A 17,822-nucleotide genomic window follows, 5' to 3' on the forward strand; every position below is an offset into this window, starting at 1 on the left:
AGGTCCAAGGTCCCTTTAGGTTGGTGCATTGTAGACATAGTTGCGCGCTCAAGGGCGACCAATACGATCACAGCCCTCAACCACGGGCTGCCTCCAGCCAATCACGTAGTTAAGGATTATTACGTGTATTTTAGGCCTGTCGTCTCCCAATAGCGTTCACTTGCGTCTGCGCCGCGCTATATAAGCAGGGTCCGGGGCGGTGTTCCGCCTTTTCTACGGGAGCGGGATGGTTGTATCGCTGCTGCTGGCGCCCTGGGCTCGCCAGGCCACGTGCCGGGTAAGACAATGGGGCCGCGCGCGTGGCTCCGAACGTAGCCCGGGGCCGGGTCATTGCCCAAGGCTGCAGCCGGGCTACTGACGGCGTGGTGGGGCGAGTGTCTGTGAGGACAACACGCTGCAATCTCCCGAATTCACATTATGGAGATGTTCCTTGGAGAACTGAGCACTCGTTAGTCAACCTGCTCTCCTCCGACTGCATTTCCATCCGGGCTCACGTTAATTTTTTTATTCCGTTTTATTTTAGTGTCCAGAGAGGGCCATGCGTTACACTGGAATGGGTATAGATGTTAGACCTGCGATGATTTGCGGGTCCGGATATCAACCATGAAGTAAGTGTGGCTGCATTGATGATTTTTGATGTTTATTTTAATAGGAAAGACTCGAGATCCTTTTGTATTACATAACTTTATTTTATGGAAGTGGTATTGGCAAGCAGAATCGAAATACCGATCTGCTTGGGTTGTATTTTTTGCTAAGCATGTTAATGCAGTGTGTATTTTTTATCTGTTTATTATGCCCTTTACTGCGTAAGTTAGTTTCACAAAATTGACCATGTTGCGCTTAAAAACTTTAAATGTAGCGTTTTGTTTCCTCGAATCCTAGCGTCGTTAGGCAAGTTGTATATAACTTTCAGAAGAATCGCAGGGCACTTATGTCAGTGATAATCTTACTCTGATTAAAATCGAGCTGTTAAATTTCCTTACATATTGCTTTTGAAGCTAGACTGACTCTCGTGACCTTCAGCCGGGTGTGTAATTTTCATGAGAAACTACAACTTAGTTTAGACGGAAGAGACTGTAGATTTCTCAATCTGGAACAAACTAACCGCTTTAGGACCTTGGAGTGTCGGGCAACATCTGTGGAGAGAAATGGACAGTCGACATTTCGTGTAGAGACCCTTCATCTGAACCCGGAATGTTGACTAGCCATTTCCCTCCACAGATGCTGCTTGATCTGCTGAGTTCCTCTGACAGTTTGTTTCTTAGCATTTAGTTGAGGCTGCTTCACTTTTTGACTAAACTGTTGGTATAAAGGAAATTATATTCTTTGGACATTGAAAGAGAATTTCCTATTTACAGATCTGTCAACATCAACTGGTGGAATTGAATATGAAGTTGAAGTATTGGATGTCTGTTTTGGGATCATGGTATGTTTACTGAATTTTACAATTCTGTATGTTGAATTGGTTTTTAACATGGCTTGGAGAGGTGGAGACCACTTACCTTGTCCTTCCTAAGCTTCCCACCAATTTCTTCATTGTTGAAACAATGAACTGCATTGTTTTAAATCTGCTACAGTTTCCTCCTCAGAGGCATAAGAGACTGCAGATTTCCAGGGCGTAGAGATACAGCATGGAAACAGGATCTTCAGCCCAGCAAGTCCATGCAAACCCAAATGTACACTAATCCTACTGAAACCCATTTTATTCTCACCACATTCCCATCAACTCTCCCTAGATTCTACAATTCAGTGCAATTTGCAGTGGCCAATTAACCTCCCAACCTACCCACTTTTGGGATGTGGGAGGAAACTGAATTACCCAGGGGAAATCCATATGGTCACAAGGACAACATGCAAATTTCAGTCACCACTGGTGGTCAGGATTGAGCTGTGAGGCAACAGCTCCATTAGCTGTGCCACTCCCATGGTTTCAAAATGTGCACTTGGCAAGACTGGATAAGGCTCACCTTGTGGTTAACTATCCAGCTGATATATATTCCAGGCTCTTGGGTAAAAATAGTGACCACATAAATAAGATAATTGAGGTGGGGGCAATTGGCAGCAAAGTCAAAGACAGATGGGGAGGAATAGATCCAGAGAAAAAGAAATATATACTTTTTTGATTTGACAAACAATACCTTTCTACAGTAGGATAACTGATAAACTCCCTTGGTGGGTAACCTGGTTGGAAACCACATCATACTCAATTATATGACATGTTGGAGCTCCTTGAGGTAATACACCCCATGTTGCAAATACTTTATTGTATTTTCCACTCAAACATTTGTGTTGATATTACCAAATTCCAAAAAAGCTTTTATAAATTGTCATTAAGCATGCAATTGACCTGATTAAGACTTCAAAATCAAAAATGGGAATACTGAGGTTCATTTTTACTTGGATCTATTATCAGACATAAATGCCATGGAGTCAGGGAAACAAACCAATGCTGGAATCTGGAGCAAAAATAAATTGCTGGAAGGATGCCAGGCAGCCTGAGCAACATCTGTGGAGGCAAGGTGACAGCTGATTTTTTTGGGTGGAGACCCTGCATCAGTTTGTTCTTTGTCATCTGATACTCTGCATTGGCAGTGATCCCAGTCTTATGATAACTTCTGTCAGTTCTGCTTGAGTATCTGTGGTGATACCTAGTGATCTGAAGACTTAAAGGGTTAATGAGTGGGCAAGTAGTCTGGGCATATGCTGTCATTGTAGTACATCTTATTGTTTGTCTTTGTATTCTTAGATTTGAAGATGATCGTGAAGTAGCAGATGAAGGCAAAGTGGAGGCCTATCTGAACAGAAGTGCCCAAGGCAAGTACCAGTGGTGTTAGTAGATAAATGAGTGTTTGTAACTGATCTCAAATAACTTGGTGCTAATCAACTGTTTCCTGATCTAATGATGACACCATTATCCAGTTCTGCTTCTGAAATAATGATGCTACTTTTGTAGACTGAAGACATGGAAACAGTTGCCTGATACAAGTTTGCATTTTGTTAGCAGTTCTAGTGCTCAAATACTAAGACAACCTTTAACTAGCTGTAGCTATCATTTGGTCCAACTGGCAGAGAGTTATGGGAATTTCAGGTGCATTGTCACCTGTTTCCCTTGAGCTGTACTTCTGCATGTTTTGCATTAGTCAGTAATTTGAATGGAGAATGGCAAAACTGCAAACATGGTTTTATCATCAAAAATACTTTAGTATTCTAATGGAAGTGATTTGGCTGCAGAATTTAGCTTATTGTATTCACAGGTGATGTATTTTTTCCCTTCCAGTTTGGACATGAAGAATTAACTTGGCTCAACAGTGCTCTCACCACTGGGAAGAAGAGTTAAACTGAAGAACCATTAGTCCTGATGAAGGGTCTTGACCTGAAATGTCAGCTATTTACCTCCATAGATGTTGCCTGTCCTGCTGAATTCCTCCAATGTGTTGGGTTGAACCATTAGTACTGATCTATTTTGGAAATGGCTTAATAAACATTTTGGGGGTGGTCAGTCTGCCCCCAGAACACTATTCAAAAAGATGGATTTCACTGTTTTAATGTACATGACTAATAAAGATCTTATTTGTCCACTGAATATTAAATGACTAAAGATTTCATTTGCATTTCTAAAAATGTACAGATTTCAGAGTAGGCATGAGCCTCTTGATTCTAGTCTACTATTCAGTAAGGTTGTGGCTGATCCACATTCTCACCTGGTCTGGTATCCCTTCAACCCCCCCCCCACCCTTCCTTATCAGAAACTGTCCCTCTGCCATAAAATATTCAGCCTTTGCTTCTACTGCTCTTTGACTCATGACCCTCTTGAGAGGAATTTAACATCCATGCTGAGTGCTCCTTTAGTCCTTCAAGACTGATGGTTTACCTGCCACTGATGTTAAATGGTCCTTGATCGGTTTCTATTTCCCTCTTTAAACATGTTCGGTGCTGGAATGGTATCGTGTAGAAAGAAGCCCTTTGGCCCATGCCAACCAAGTTGCCTAACTGAGTTGGTCCTATCTGCCTGGTCCTGGAATCCCTCTAAATCTTTCCTATCAATGTCCCTGCTAAATGTTGTAATTGTACCAGCTTCTACCACCACCTCTGGCAGCTTGTTCCATGAGGGTGGAGCATTTTTCAGACTGGAGGCTTGTGACTGGTGGTGTGCTACAGGGATCAGTTCTGGGGCCACTATCTATATTAATGATTTGGATGCACATAGCACTAAGATTGGTTATAGAGGGCAGTGAAGAAAGTTAAATTTTTTAAAATTTTATTTAGAGCATAGTAGCAGGTCCTTCTGGCCCAATGAGTCCATGCTGCCCATTTTAAACCCAAATTAACCTACCTGTATGTCTTTGCAATGTGGGAGAATGTACAAACTCCTTACAGACAGTGACAGGAATCAAACCCCGATCGCTGGCGCTGTAATAGCATCGTGCTAACCGCTATGCTACTGTGCTGCTGAGTTACCTCAGACTGCAAGGGGATCTTGATTCAGTGGGCCAAGGAATGACAAATGAGTTTAATTTGGATAAATGCAAGTTGTTGCATTTTGGTAAGGCAGGGCAGAGTAAATGATCTGGGGATTATTGTAGGACAGGGAGACCTGAGGGTGCAGGCACATTGTTACTTGAAAGTGGCTACACAGACAATTCCACATCCCACTCCATACTGATGTGCTATCTGTGGCCTCCTTTACTCTCGTGTTGAGGCCAGATGTAGGTTGGAGGAACAACCCCTCATATTGTGCCTTGGTAATCTTCAACCTGACGGCCTCAACATCAATTTCTAATTTCCTGTAACCCTTCCCCTCTTCCTTCCTCACCCATCTCTTTTCTCCTTTGTCTTCCCTCATTCCTGTGGCCCTCTTTCCCCTTCACCCGCCCTCATGACCTGCCTATCCCCCACGTCCCCTTCATTCCATGGTCCGCCACCCTCCCCTACTGGATTCCTCCTTCGGCCCTTTGCCTCTTCTACCTATCACCTCTCAGCTTCTTCTCCCCCACCCCACCCTCCTACCTTCCCCTCTCACCTGGACTCGCCTATGACCTGCCTGCACGTACTCCTCCCTCAAACTTATTTTGGCTTCTGCCCTCTTCCTTTCCAGTTCTGATGAAGGGTCTCAACCTGAAATAATGACTTTATATCCCTCTGTAGATGCTGCCTGACCTGCTGAGTTCCTCCAGCATTTTGTGTGTGTTGTTCCAGATTCCAGCATCTGCAGAATCTCGTGTTCCTCCAAGTTAGGACTACTAATTTCCAAACCATCTTTATCACAACTACCTTGAAATTTTTTCCTAACTTTTGAGTTATAGTCACTATTGCTGAAATGCTCTTCCATTGACACTTCAACTACAGATCTGGATACTTTTCCTATGATTAGGTCCAGTACTGCTGTTTTTCTAATAAGGAACATCTATGTACTGCCTTAAAAAGCTCTCTAAAAATTCCACCCCTCTATAACTCTTTCACCCTAGGGTGATCCTGGTTAAATCTGGGGCCATTGACATCCCCTACCTCTATAATTCTATTACTCTTGCATTTTTCTGTAATTTATATATGTTTCTGCTGACTGTTCAGAGGCCTATAACATACTTCCAGTAATGTGATTTCTCTCCCTTTGTTCCTCCTACTCTATGCATAATTGGAAGAGCTTTTTAGGATGTCTTCTCTCATTACATTAATGGACTCCTTAATGAGTATTGCAATGCCATCACATCTTTTGCACATACCCTGTCCCCCCACCTTGTCATTGCCTGAAGATTCTATACCCTGGAATGTTGAGTTGCCAGTCCTGCCCTTCCATGTCTCTGAGCAACAATGTCATTTTCCCATGTGCCGATCAATTCTCTTTTAAGTTCATCTGCTTGTTAGGCTCCTTGCATTTTACCTCATTTCTTTGTTTTCTCTGCTCTCTTTGTATTTCTAAAACATCTTTGGATTTTTTTTTGATTTTGCATGCAAAGAAGGATCTTTAGTTCACAAATGACCCCCTGAACAGTTCCCTTATACAATGAGATGGACTCTTGACCTCACAATCTACCTTGTTATGACCTTGCACCTTATTGTCTACCTGCAATGCACTTCCCTGTAGCTGTGACACTTCACTCTGTATTCTGTTATTGTTTTTACCCTGTCCTATCTCAATGCACTGTGTAACGAATTGATCTGTACGAACGGTATGCAAGACAAGTTTTTCACCATACCTCAGTACAAGTGACAATAATATACCAATACCAAATGGCAGGCTTGATCATTGTAATAATGACCGGATTTCTCCATGGGAAAGGCAGGTTGATTATTTTTGTCATTGCCTATTTGTGTGCTTGATTGCAAAAATGTTTCGATCCCATATAGAGTGCTTTGCACATGAAGAGAAGAATTCCCTGAACAGTTTAATTAAGCTAGCATTGATTTTACAGGTAAAGAGCTAACATGAGGCTGGAGTATAGATGCAGAGCTGAGATCTGGGCAAATCACTTTATTAACATTTTTCATTACAGAAAAACAGGATTCTGGAAAAACTCAGCAGGTCAAGCAGAATCAGTGGAGGCAAAAGGTATAAGTCAATGTTTCGCGTCAAGACCCTGTATCGGGACTGAGACAGAAGAGGAAAGATTGCAAATGGAGGAGGGGGGTTAGTGGTTGATATGTGATAGGTGGAACCAGATGGGGAGGGGATGATGGGCAAATGGAACCAGGTGGGGAGAGGGGATGGGAAAGGTGCACAAAGAAAGAAGAAAACCAGGTAGATAGGTGAGTGTGTGGGTGAACACCAGAGGTGCGGGTTACCTGAAACGGGAAAATTCACTGTTCGTACCATTGGGTTGCAAGCTACCCAAGCAGAAAATGGAATGTCATTCTTCCATTTTTCATTAGATTGTATACTGTACCAAGGGCTGTCACTCTAATTTTGATCATCTGAGCTTTTTAATGTGCTACCAAGACTAGAAGATTCACTAGGAATGCCTTGGTCCTTTTCTGAGTTCTCTTCCTTCATGTGTATGGCTAAATCAGGTTCATCAAGCTGGCAGTTTGAAGGGCTACCATCCATATGGCTGTGTAATAAATTTATTTTATTGCCCCTGCCAATGGCTGGTGAAGCAGCAACATTCAGGAAACGATTAAGGGGATGTGAACTTTGAGCTCCACTTCTGACTCCTGCTGTACTTGTACGTCAGGAACCGGGTTGTCGATAACACTGAAACAATGAAAATGTGAACAGTTAATTTATAAAATAAATGTTGAAGTAATTATTGCCACCTGTTCAGATGGATTAGTAACCAATTTACGAGGATGCCTCTTTTGTGACTGTCCTTGTGATCTCTGCCAACTGAAGAAGAATTATAAAATACTTCATGCGAACTTGAATCAGAAATCAACCCTAGTCCCAGAATGAAATGGATGCTTCAATTTCTGATAATTTAAATGCGAATTTGTTGATCCAGATAGGTTCAAATTCATTTGATAACACTCCTATGAAGTGCATAAGGATGTACTGTTACATTAAAAATGCTAGATAAGTACCAGTTGTTATGAGTAGGTCTCCTATTTTCAGGGTGATAAGCTATCAGTCAATGGTATATCATCAAATGAACATAAGCCACTCAATATACAAGTGACATACACAAAAGAATTTAGATTGTATTTAACTGAAAAAGAATGTTTAGTCTGGAGGTAATTAATGCAATAGATACTCTGGTATGCAAATGTTACAATACAGTCACATCATGGTTAATTACTAATCTAGAACATGGAGTTCTGTACTATTGGTTCAGAAACATGGATTTGAATCCCACTATGGCAACTGGAGAATTTAAGTTTGTGTAATTAAATAAATTTTGTAATTAAAGCTATCTCTGTATTATAATCACAAAACTAGCTGATTGTCTTAACAACCTGTCTAGTTCCCTAATGGCCTTCAGGGAAGGAAATCTGCCATCTTTCTGACATCTGGTCTACTTGTGACTCCAGACCAACCAAAGCAATTGAATCTTAATGGCCTCCTCATTTCAGAGACCATTAAAGATAGGCAATAAATGCCAGAACCAGCAGTGATGTTCTCATCATTGTCAAAAAAATTAACTGATTAGCTTCAAACCTTGTTACCAGTGTAACATTTACTTGTAACTCCCTTTTCTGCTGATACTTTTCATTCTAATGACAATATAGAATAAAACTCTTACTGACCGCATGTCAAAGGTAGATCCTAAAAATGATGGTTTGTGGGTCTCGTTGGCTGTGGCGATGGTGTAGGGAGGTTGAGGTGCAGTATCATTCCAATATTTATCCTTCTCCAAAGCTGGGAGATTCAGGTACATATCATCCACAGAGAGAAAGGAAACCTACAGATCCAAAAATACAAAAAATAAAATAAAAGGCTGAAAATCTAAAATAAAAAACAGAAAACGCTGGAAATACTCATTTGTGTGAAGAGAAACAGAGTTAATGTTCCAGATCGAAGATCTGATTGATTGTCTTCAAACTAAATATGTGGTTTAGTATATGTTAATGATTTTGTGCTTAATATAAGATATCATTTCATGGGAAATAAAACTATGTTTGTAAAATGTATAAGATATCTTCTCCCAACCATCCTTGTGGCCCGTGAAGCACAAAATTGCTGTTTATCCACACTCACTAAGCCCAAAGGATTTCCTTGTAGAAAAGCACTTTGTAAAGTTAAGAGAATTTAGGGAAGGCAAATCTTTAATTAATCACTGTTATTTAAAACACGCAAAACCTGATCCTTGGCAGCACAGTTAATTTTCTCTTTGATAACCTCATTTTTCAAAGTCAATACTCACACGAGCTATTGGTGTCAGACATATTCCGTGAAGGCACTTGCCAACTGTGCAGCCATATTTTCTCTTGGGTGGGTTTGGAGACAGGAAGAACACTGGCACTTTAAAGAAGTTGTTGATTAAAATTAAATCACAAGTGAAATATTTGAAACTATGGGAGGTATCTGCTGTAAACACCTCTGATTTTAATCATTTTTGCATTTCACTTGTCTTGCTCATTGCAGTGAATAATCCAAAACCACAATATTACTTGTTACGAACCAGCAACAAACGAAACACACTGAGTCATGATTCAGTGTTAAAAACTATTTTATTAATCACTACTTATGATAATTCAAAAAATAAAAGTAAAAATGTTAGTATGTTAGAATTCAAAAATGTTAAACCCCAAAAACTAAACTCTTCGTGTGTGTGTGGCAAAGTCCTAAACTCCAAGTCCAAGAATGGTTCTTAAAGTTCAGTTCAGCAAGCCGTAAGGTGAAACATGAGCAAAGGCTTCTTCAACAACCACTGTTGTCTGAAGATAAGACGTAGATGTAGAGAACATAGAGAAAGTAATTACGAAATCCAAATGTTCCACGATAGAACCCAAATGACACCTCAGTGTTTACTCGGTAGTGACTTCCTCACCCCAAAAAGCATCCGAATCGTGGTCGTCCACACAAATACCTGTTTCCTTCTACAGGTCAGCAACAAAGTGAACTCCACTGGATTACTTCCAATTTCCATACATGGATTTCAATGGTAGACACAGTTATTGTTTCTCATCCATCGATAGAGAAAACTAGCAGGCTGATGTCTCTCTCCCTTCTCTCTCTCTCTCTTCCTTCGACCTCTTCAACAACGTCATTATGTCCTCTACCTTCTATTGACGTAAGCACGCCACACACACGCACGCACGCACGCACGCACGCACACACACACACACACACACACACTCTCTATCTTAAAGGGACTTTCACCAAGTCTGTAACATACTCAAGTCGAGTTTATTGTCAGATGCACAAGTATATGTATGCACAGGTGCAATGAAAAACTTACTTGCAGCAGCATCACAGGCACATAGCATTATATAAGCAGCATTCACAAGAAAAACATAAATTATACACACATTTTACAAGAAAGAACTCAATTAGAACACAAAAAAAAGTTCATTTTAGTGCAAAGTAACACACCTGAAGATTGCGGTCTATCAGTTTGTTTGTTTCAAAATCATCATCGTCTTCTCCAAACGGATTAATGATCTGTTCTGCTACCTGGTTGTGGAAAAAGACACGAAAGTAGCTTAAGAAAAATTATAGTTAGAGGCCATCTGGATGATGTGAGGATAATGTAGGGTGGCTGTAATTGAAAGTTAGAAAAGTTGAATCCAAAATTAGTGAAGGCACAAATAACCATATAAGAAGAGGGTTTGATGCACATCTCATAGTCCAACAGGTACACGGTGGTTAGGACTGGCAGACTTACTACCCGGAGTTTCTGTTGCATAATTTAAGTCTTTGCATAGTTAAACTACAAGATATTTAGGTTCATCCACAGCTTGGTGTTCTCTAGGCAAAGGTACAGCACTGTGACAGACAGTTATGAAAATAACAGTGTTAGAATATGAAGTTGGATGTTTCTGGGATGCATCCATGAGCTTCTCCCATGTTTGTGAATAATACATTTCTGAGGAGAAATTTAAAAATGAAAAATAAGGCAGCCTGTGGATTCACGGCCATTTTCATGCAACTCATTATACCATCTAAAATTCCCTTAATCTGTCCCTTTAAGTGCAATGGATGCAATTGATTGGAAAGTTCTCACCTTAAGCCAGCCTGCATAAAAGAAGAACTGCAGTAAGGTGAAGATAGGAACATAAATGTCTATCTTATCTTCTTCGTGGCCTGGCTTTGGTTCCAGAAACTGGCGTCCAATCAGACAGCAGGCAAAGAAGGAATAGACAGCAATAGTAACTACCTGTGAAGAAGAGAAACAAAAGGGACAATCATTAGTCATGATATGTGGACCATTCGAGTAATCAGAGAAAATCAGTTTTCAGATCTACACTTGTGATCACTAGGTGAACACATCTCTAAGTTTACTGTATTTCTGGAGGTGAATTTTTACTACCTCAGCAGCAACTGAAAATTCATTGCAGAGACCAAATTACTCCATCGTTTATAATGCTGCACTTCAAACATCGCACAAAAGATAATGATGGGTAGTTCAGCAAGAACATAGGAAATAAGAGCATGAAGAGGACATACAGCCCCTTGAACCCTTGTTATTTAATAAAATCCTAGCTGATCAACAATGGGATGAAATTAGGCTGATTCCATTAATACCAAAAATAGCTCAGTGAATCTCATTGCTTTTTCTAAAAAAAATCACACCAATTTTCTTCACCACTCCCCCATAAGCATGTAGATGAGAAAAATGTTCATTTTCTTGATCCTTTTCTCACCCATGTTACAGAACTGCTTCGGGAGTACTTTTAGGGGTTCTCTGTCTAATGGTCTAGAGGAGATTCTCACATTCTTCAGCATAGCCTGGAGTTCCAAGGCGTTTCCTGCCTCCTTCCGCCTGGTCAATTTGAGATCAACAGACTCAGCATAAATAGAAGATTGAAGCTGGCATTTTTCAGTTTTGTGAATGAAGTTCAATGAAATTCTGACCTGAGTGTACACTAGGGGAATGCTGATCCAGTCATAGTGAAATAACAGACTGCATTTTGCCCGATGATGATTTAATTCCTGCAAGTAAGAAAAGGAGATATATCTGTTACAAGACTGTTTAATTGTTTATGTTTGTGTGTATGTACAAATTATATTAATCTAGTGCACCAACATCCATATGGTGAAGATCACCGAGGAGTATCATGTATTTGACCTGTAAATGATGCTGCATGCTGGTAGTCATTTATACTTTATCAATGTGTTGAAGACTGCAAATAATGGTAGCCCTATTCCAGGGTAAAGATGATTGGATAATTTGTCTTTCATTAAAGCTTGCTGAACAGTGTGTTATACGTGATTTAGAATGATTTTATGCACATAATTTGTGTGCTAACTATCCTCCACTCATAGTATTTTTCTTGAGAAATCACTTTTTCTATTGGGAGAAGTTGCTATAGTATTGGGCATTGATTGTTTTCTCAATACTTTAGATACATTGTTTTCTGAGTAAAATTCCCTTAACTACAGTGAATTTTGTTATGAGCCTTGATGTACACACCTTTGTCCTCTAACTCAATGACCGAGATAAAGTTATCAATAGGCACTTTGATTTCTTCATAATACCCCAGAGATCATGCTTACATCCATCAGTAGTCTTAGAGCCACATCATCTCGGATTCGGCCTTCTCTCCTTGCCTGAGCTGCCAGATTCGTGAACCACACACATGGAATCCAATACTTGTTAAAGTCAGAGTAAAGGCTTTCAAATTTCTCTAACTCTTCATGGGTCATAAAACCTGTAAGCAAGAATGACCAGCATTCATGGGAGTGTATTTATGCGCTTGATAAGTTATAATTCATCTTAGTGCAACAAACACAGAAAAATGAAGTGGAAGGATCACATGCCTGCAAGGGAATTTTCCTAATGTTCCACCAATTTCAACTACTGGACATTAGGTGGCACCACCTATGGTCAAATGTTCTTCCAACCTGATTTCTATTTTAGCTGTGTCTATTTAATTCAAAACTCACAGCTGCAGAATTAGGAAAATCTGACCATCTCAGGTACAATTCTGGTCTCATATCCTCTGTTCAAGTAACAGAATGTTTCAATTAAGCTGCCAATAACTATTTAATGATATGATTTTGTGGGCACATCTTCCTTTTGCACTAATTTTAAGCTCATATTGGCTGTAGATACATTTCCTGAAAATAGGTAATAGTCTTTGAGCAATCGCTATCTACTACCTGGCAAGAAACTAGCTTTTTACTGAGTATTGCAGATTTGAAAAGATAGGCAAACAGCCCTGCAAATGGCCAAATGGGTGGAGTAGATCTTTTACAATGGTATGACACCAGTCCAGGAGTTTCATGGTATGAACTGAGAAAAAGAGAATATAATTAAGAAATAGTAAAGGTTTATCATTTCCAGCTATAAAGTATAGAATATTTACCAAAGAATTTGTGCATTGCTGAAGTAGGAGGCTGGGTGTGTGAGAGAGGTTATCTCTAGTGGCTGAATGAGTGATAGTATCACAGTACTTTGACTCTGAGACAGGTATTTGTGACTGTTCTTTGCTTAACTAATTCATTAGAATCAGGGTTGAAGGCATAGCATTGTGAAGTGACAAGATTATCGCTGCTAAAAATTGTCCTCTGATTCCATTCTAGGGACATTTAAGAGACTCTTCGAGAGACACATGAATGATAGAAAAATAGGGGGCTATGTGGGAGGGAAGGGTTAGATAGATCTTAGAGCAGGATAAAATGTCAGCACAACATTGTGGGCCGAAGGGCCTGTACTGTGCTGTAGTGTTCTATATTCTATTTTCTCTATGTTAAAGTGTGTGCAAGAACATCTTGGATTAAAAAGCAGGGGTTTCAGCAGTAATGTTCCCTGTGCATGAATATTCCACTGACAATACTTCTTATAGTTGTATATGTACATTTACAAAATCTAGAAGCTGTGGATCCTTTTGTTGTACTTACAGAAGAACTAATGCACTCAAAGACATATGCTCTGTTCCTAACTTTCTGCCAAAGAATATTCACCGAAAAAGTATTCATTTGTCTGTCAACTCATTATTCTTCTAAAAATATGGGTCACATTACCTGCTTCTACAACATGTTTGATGGAGGGAAATCTCTTTCGCACTCTTGTGCTAATGGACCGGAGAATAAGCACCGCAGACAGGTTAGCGTATCGGATAAGTGTGCGTCGCAGAATCCGACCCCTCTCGTCAACACCGTGAACATTACTGGACACCACACACATCAGCTGATCTGGAAGTGGGATATTTGTGTACTGGTTCCACCAACGGCTGATAATAAGGGTAACATAAAACCCTGCCAAGGTGGGTCACAGGGATAAGGGTTATAGATTATTGTCAGTGCACAGGAATGTGAAAAAGTGACACATTGACCTGGTACAAATACATTTCCATATTTTATAGTAAGCGTGAATATTTTTCTGAAGAGATTTTACAACAATCGTCATTTGATATCACACTCAGGTGTGTAGCCTTTAAACAAACATCCAAAAATATAATGTGAAAGCTTCCTTTTGCTTCCCTTAATGCCATTTTATACTTCACTGTTCAGAGGACTGTTAAGGGTCTTTACCAAAACAACTCTGCAATCCTAGTAGCAGAACCCATAAGTAATATTAAAATAGCAGTGGGACATCACCAGTAAAACATTGATTTGCATGTCAACTCATTGTCCTTCTAAAAATAAGGGTCACATTACCCGCTTCTACAATGCGTTCAGTGGAAGGAAATTTCTTTCAAATTCTTGTGCTAATGGACCACAGCATTAGCAATGAGGCCAGGTCAGGGTATCAGATGAGCTCTGATTTCCCTGTAATGGGTTGGGCAGTGCAACCTGAAATCTCACATGGATCAGTCCCTCTCCTCTTACTCTGTGGGACGTTACACTGGAATACCAATGAATTGCTCCACTTATCTACACTGTTTAATTTTCTTTTAAAAAAGTTGATGATTAGAAAGATATTAAAACAATCACCAATAGAAATATACTTGCAGAGAACCCAATAACCACTCCTCTCAGACCACGGCATTCTGACAGAAATGTCTTTGATTTATTTGCAGAACAACCAGCTGGCAATCGATCCACTGGCAAGTAATGGCCATTCTTGACAAGAATTACTCTTGTCTCATGTCACCTGAGCATGCCCTGTTTACCCAGGTGCTCATTTTTCAGGGACTCTGGACTTTTTTTAAAAGTAACTACAGATCCCAAAAAGTTCTTTAGATTGGAAGGGCTAACTGTGATTGTTGTTTTTTTCCTTAGATATGAAAATTCTGCAGGTGTAATCGGGTCTGATTTACATTTTTGACATATCCCAGTAGCTTTACCTTATTTTGATATATTTGAGAACTTGGCATCAATGTTACCTCCAAATCATTGAAATTTATTTTTACAGATTTTTATTTAACATAAATGCCAACAACTTACACATATCATCCTCTTCACTCAGTATTCCTTACAAGAAGAAAAGATGCTGGAGGAATTTACTGGGAGAGACCAAAGGCACCTTAAAAGAGATAAGTGCTATTATGTCTTTTATGGTTAAGAAGGTGAAGTGGGCAAGGCCAAATGATTTTGGAAACAATTCAAGAAACAAGGGAAATTTTGACTAAAAGATTAGCCACCAGTGCAGAAACCGAAGGAATGGAAAGCTGGTGGTAACTCGGAGTCAGAGGAATGGAGTGTGTGATTTGAATGTAGGAATGGAGACAATTTCTCAGCAGAGTGACAACATGGAGCGAGTTGAAGATGTAGATCTGATGGATGATGTTTCTATGAGGTAGGATGTCAATGATAAATAAGGGAAAAACCTTGCAGCATGCTGATGGTGGTGGTGGTGAGACTTGTCTGTGCAAGGGATAATAAATCATTGAAAATGATATAGTGGATGCATTAGAAAAGAAGGGATGGAATGCTGAGAGCATCATACAGTAGAGAAGGATCAGGCTGATTAGACACTGCAGGAGAAGGTCATAGTCAAAAATGTTAAATGCATCAGAGAGATTAATTTTCTCATATCATCGCTTCACTCTGCATGCTGTAGACACACTGGTCAGGCCAAACCCTGCTCGGACTAATGTTCAAATATTTGCGCGGCCATTGGTTTTGTCATTTTCTCAGGTGTTTAGGTTATTAACATCCATAAGTATCTTTGGTATTGGTGACAGTTCCCTGAGTCCTTTTGTGGGATTTGAAATAACTTCGCTGTTACAACTTCCTATTTATGTGCTCATTCTATTTAGAATCCTCAAAAACTGTCAGGAAGCAAATGCCTTGGAACATGTTACTACTTTAAAATTACAATATAAATGCACATTTTTGATATTGATTTATTATGTTCGAATGCAACAATCCTGAATGGTTTTATAGTATTTTTCAGAAAATTTATATTCAAACCTAAAACAAATGACATTGGAATAAGACTGGTCTGTTTATCACAGTACGTAGCCACCTTCTCGAAGACAAGCCTCTGTTCATGTGTGAGGAAATGCCTGCAAGAAATAGAAGTGGAAAGACATTCTCAGAGACAAGTTGAAAACGCAAGTATAATTTTATCAGAGCTTGAATTGTTTCATTTTCTTCAGTGTCAGAATGTGCTTTTTGATCTCAGGCACAGAATCCCCTTGAATTAAAAATCCAAAATAAATATGTGTGCAGGAATTTAAATTTACTATCTTTTGGAGAGGCATGCATATGCATCCTTGGTGTTATGAAATGAATAAGTGGATGTGTGTCCTGTCCATGACCTGCAGACATGCATGCTTTCTCAGAAGATTATTGTGGAGCATAGAGTCATAGAGTAATACAGCACGGAAACAGGTCCTTCGGCCCAACTGGTCCATGCTGACCACAGCATCCTCCCTGCTGGTCCCAGTTTCCTATATTTGGCCCATAACCCTCCAAGCCCCTCCCCTCCATGTACCTATCCAAATGCCTTTTAAATGTTGCAGTTGTACCCACCTCGGCCACTTCCTCTGGCAGCTCATTCCAGGTACTCACCATCCTCTGTGTAAAGAAGTTACCTCTCAGGTCTCTTTTAAATCTCTCCCCTCTTATCTTGTATCTGTGCCCTCTAAATTATGGACTCCCCAATCCTGGGGAATAGCTATGACCATCCACTTTATCCATACCTCTCATGAATTTATAAACTTCTATGAGGTCACCCCTCATTCTCCTACACTCCAAGGATTAAAGATCCAGAGTGGCCAATCTCTCCCTATAACTCAGGCCCTCTAGTCCAGGCAGCATCCTCATAAATCTCTTCTGCACCCTCTCCAGCTTGACAATGTCTTTCCTATAACAGGGTGACCAAAACTGTACACAATACTCCAAGTCTGGCCTCACCAATGACTTATAATAGTGCAACATAATGTCCCTACTCCTAAACTCGATGCCCTGACTGATGAAGGCCAGCATGCTAAACGTCTTCTTCACCACCCTGTCTACTGGCATGCCCGCTTTCAGTGAACTGTGCACTTGTACTTGAGCCTGCCCCTGTTTGAAATAAAATAAAACCTTTCTTATCCATGCATTGCACTGCCTGCCCTGCATTTACCTCCACCCTTCCCATGTGGACTGATGTTATAAAGTGTAAAGAGGCAATTCATGCCATTGGTTTGGGCAGTTACATTTCTGTGGAAGGGTTAGAACTCTAATGGGAAGGATTTAAGCAAAGAATTGCAGGAAAGAGGGACTTGGAAGTGAAAGATCGGGATTTTCGGAAAGAAAAGAATGACTGGAGTGAGATTGTAGTTACTTTGATAAGGACATGATTTCAAAAATATTGAACATAAATGGAGAAGGAGAGGGTTTGTTAGGGGATCAAGGAGGGGAACTCATTGGTCAGGTGAATACAATTATAAAGAGAAAAACAGATGTTGAATGACATCCTTACCTGTACATAACACTGAATGTTGAGTACAAGGTGATGAAAACAATGAATTCCTTGTACAAAAGTTTGTAAATACTTCCTTTCCAATGGAATAGTAGCTTGGAGAATCCAGCGAATCGGGCATCTGCAACTTTTAGTGTGTAAGAGATCGTCATGGTGTCTCTTGGGTGTAATAATCTGAAAGTGCTATAAGAGTCTCAAATTAACATTTACAAAGATCATATGAGTGTATTGCATAAAATCTTTCAAGGTTAACTGATAGATATCTCAACTGAGGTAGGAAGATAGACTAACCATCTTATGTGAGGTGGATTTGACTGAAGATGAAGAAGTGGGAAATATAGAGTGAAAGACTAAAATCTATTGGGAAAACTCCAAAGAAAAATTGCAAAGAGTCTCTGGGACTTTTAATGCAATTTGTTAAAACAATAT

At 39.9% G+C, this 17,822-nt stretch overlaps 1 protein-coding gene, 1 long non-coding RNA gene and 1 other non-coding gene across 3 annotated transcripts; 2 read left to right on the forward strand and 1 right to left on the reverse strand.

The window, feature by feature from the left end:
- The first annotated feature begins 159 nt into the window (after positions 1–159).
- On the forward strand, positions 160–2,815 carry LOC127568247 (uncharacterized). Its single transcript, XR_007955979.1, has 4 exons — positions 160–277; positions 524–608; positions 1,359–1,426; positions 2,747–2,815. It is a non-coding gene; the product is annotated as an uncharacterized LOC127568247 (long non-coding RNA).
- LOC127568986 (small nucleolar RNA SNORD55/SNORD39) lies at positions 372–449 on the forward strand. The gene has a single exon (XR_007956118.1). It is a non-coding gene; the product is annotated as a small nucleolar RNA SNORD55/SNORD39 (small nucleolar RNA).
- A 4,286-nt stretch (positions 2,816–7,101) lies between the features above and the next one.
- best4 (bestrophin 4) lies at positions 7,102–17,563 on the reverse strand. The gene is made up of 9 exons (XM_052010629.1): positions 17,394–17,563; positions 15,896–15,990; positions 13,562–13,795; positions 12,092–12,246; positions 11,450–11,527; positions 10,599–10,751; positions 9,968–10,048; positions 8,179–8,333; positions 7,102–7,189 (listed from the first exon to the last, which is right to left on the reverse strand). Exons 1-9 carry the CDS (start codon positions 17,543–17,545, stop codon positions 7,102–7,104), a joined length of 1,191 nt encoding a protein of 396 aa, XP_051866589.1. The 5' UTR covers positions 17,546–17,563.
- Between the last annotated feature and the right edge of the window lie 259 nt (positions 17,564–17,822).

This window comes from Pristis pectinata, chromosome 3, assembly GCF_009764475.1.
Source record: "Pristis pectinata isolate sPriPec2 chromosome 3, sPriPec2.1.pri, whole genome shotgun sequence".
NCBI lineage: Eukaryota > Metazoa > Chordata > Chondrichthyes > Rhinopristiformes > Pristidae > Pristis > Pristis pectinata.

Coding starts and splice junctions, on each gene's coding strand:
- best4 (XM_052010629.1), bottom strand. CDS start 17,545: ATGACGATCTCTTACACACTAAAAGTTGCAGATGCCCGATTCGCTGGA. Junction 12,247..13,561: donor CAAACATGTTGTAGAAGCAG/GTAATGTGACCC, acceptor TCTTGCTTACAG/GTTTTATGACCCATGAAGAG. Junction 10,049..10,598: donor TTTATGCAGGCTGGCTTAAG/GTGAGAACTTTC, acceptor TTCCACAACCAG/GTAGCAGAACAGATCATTAA.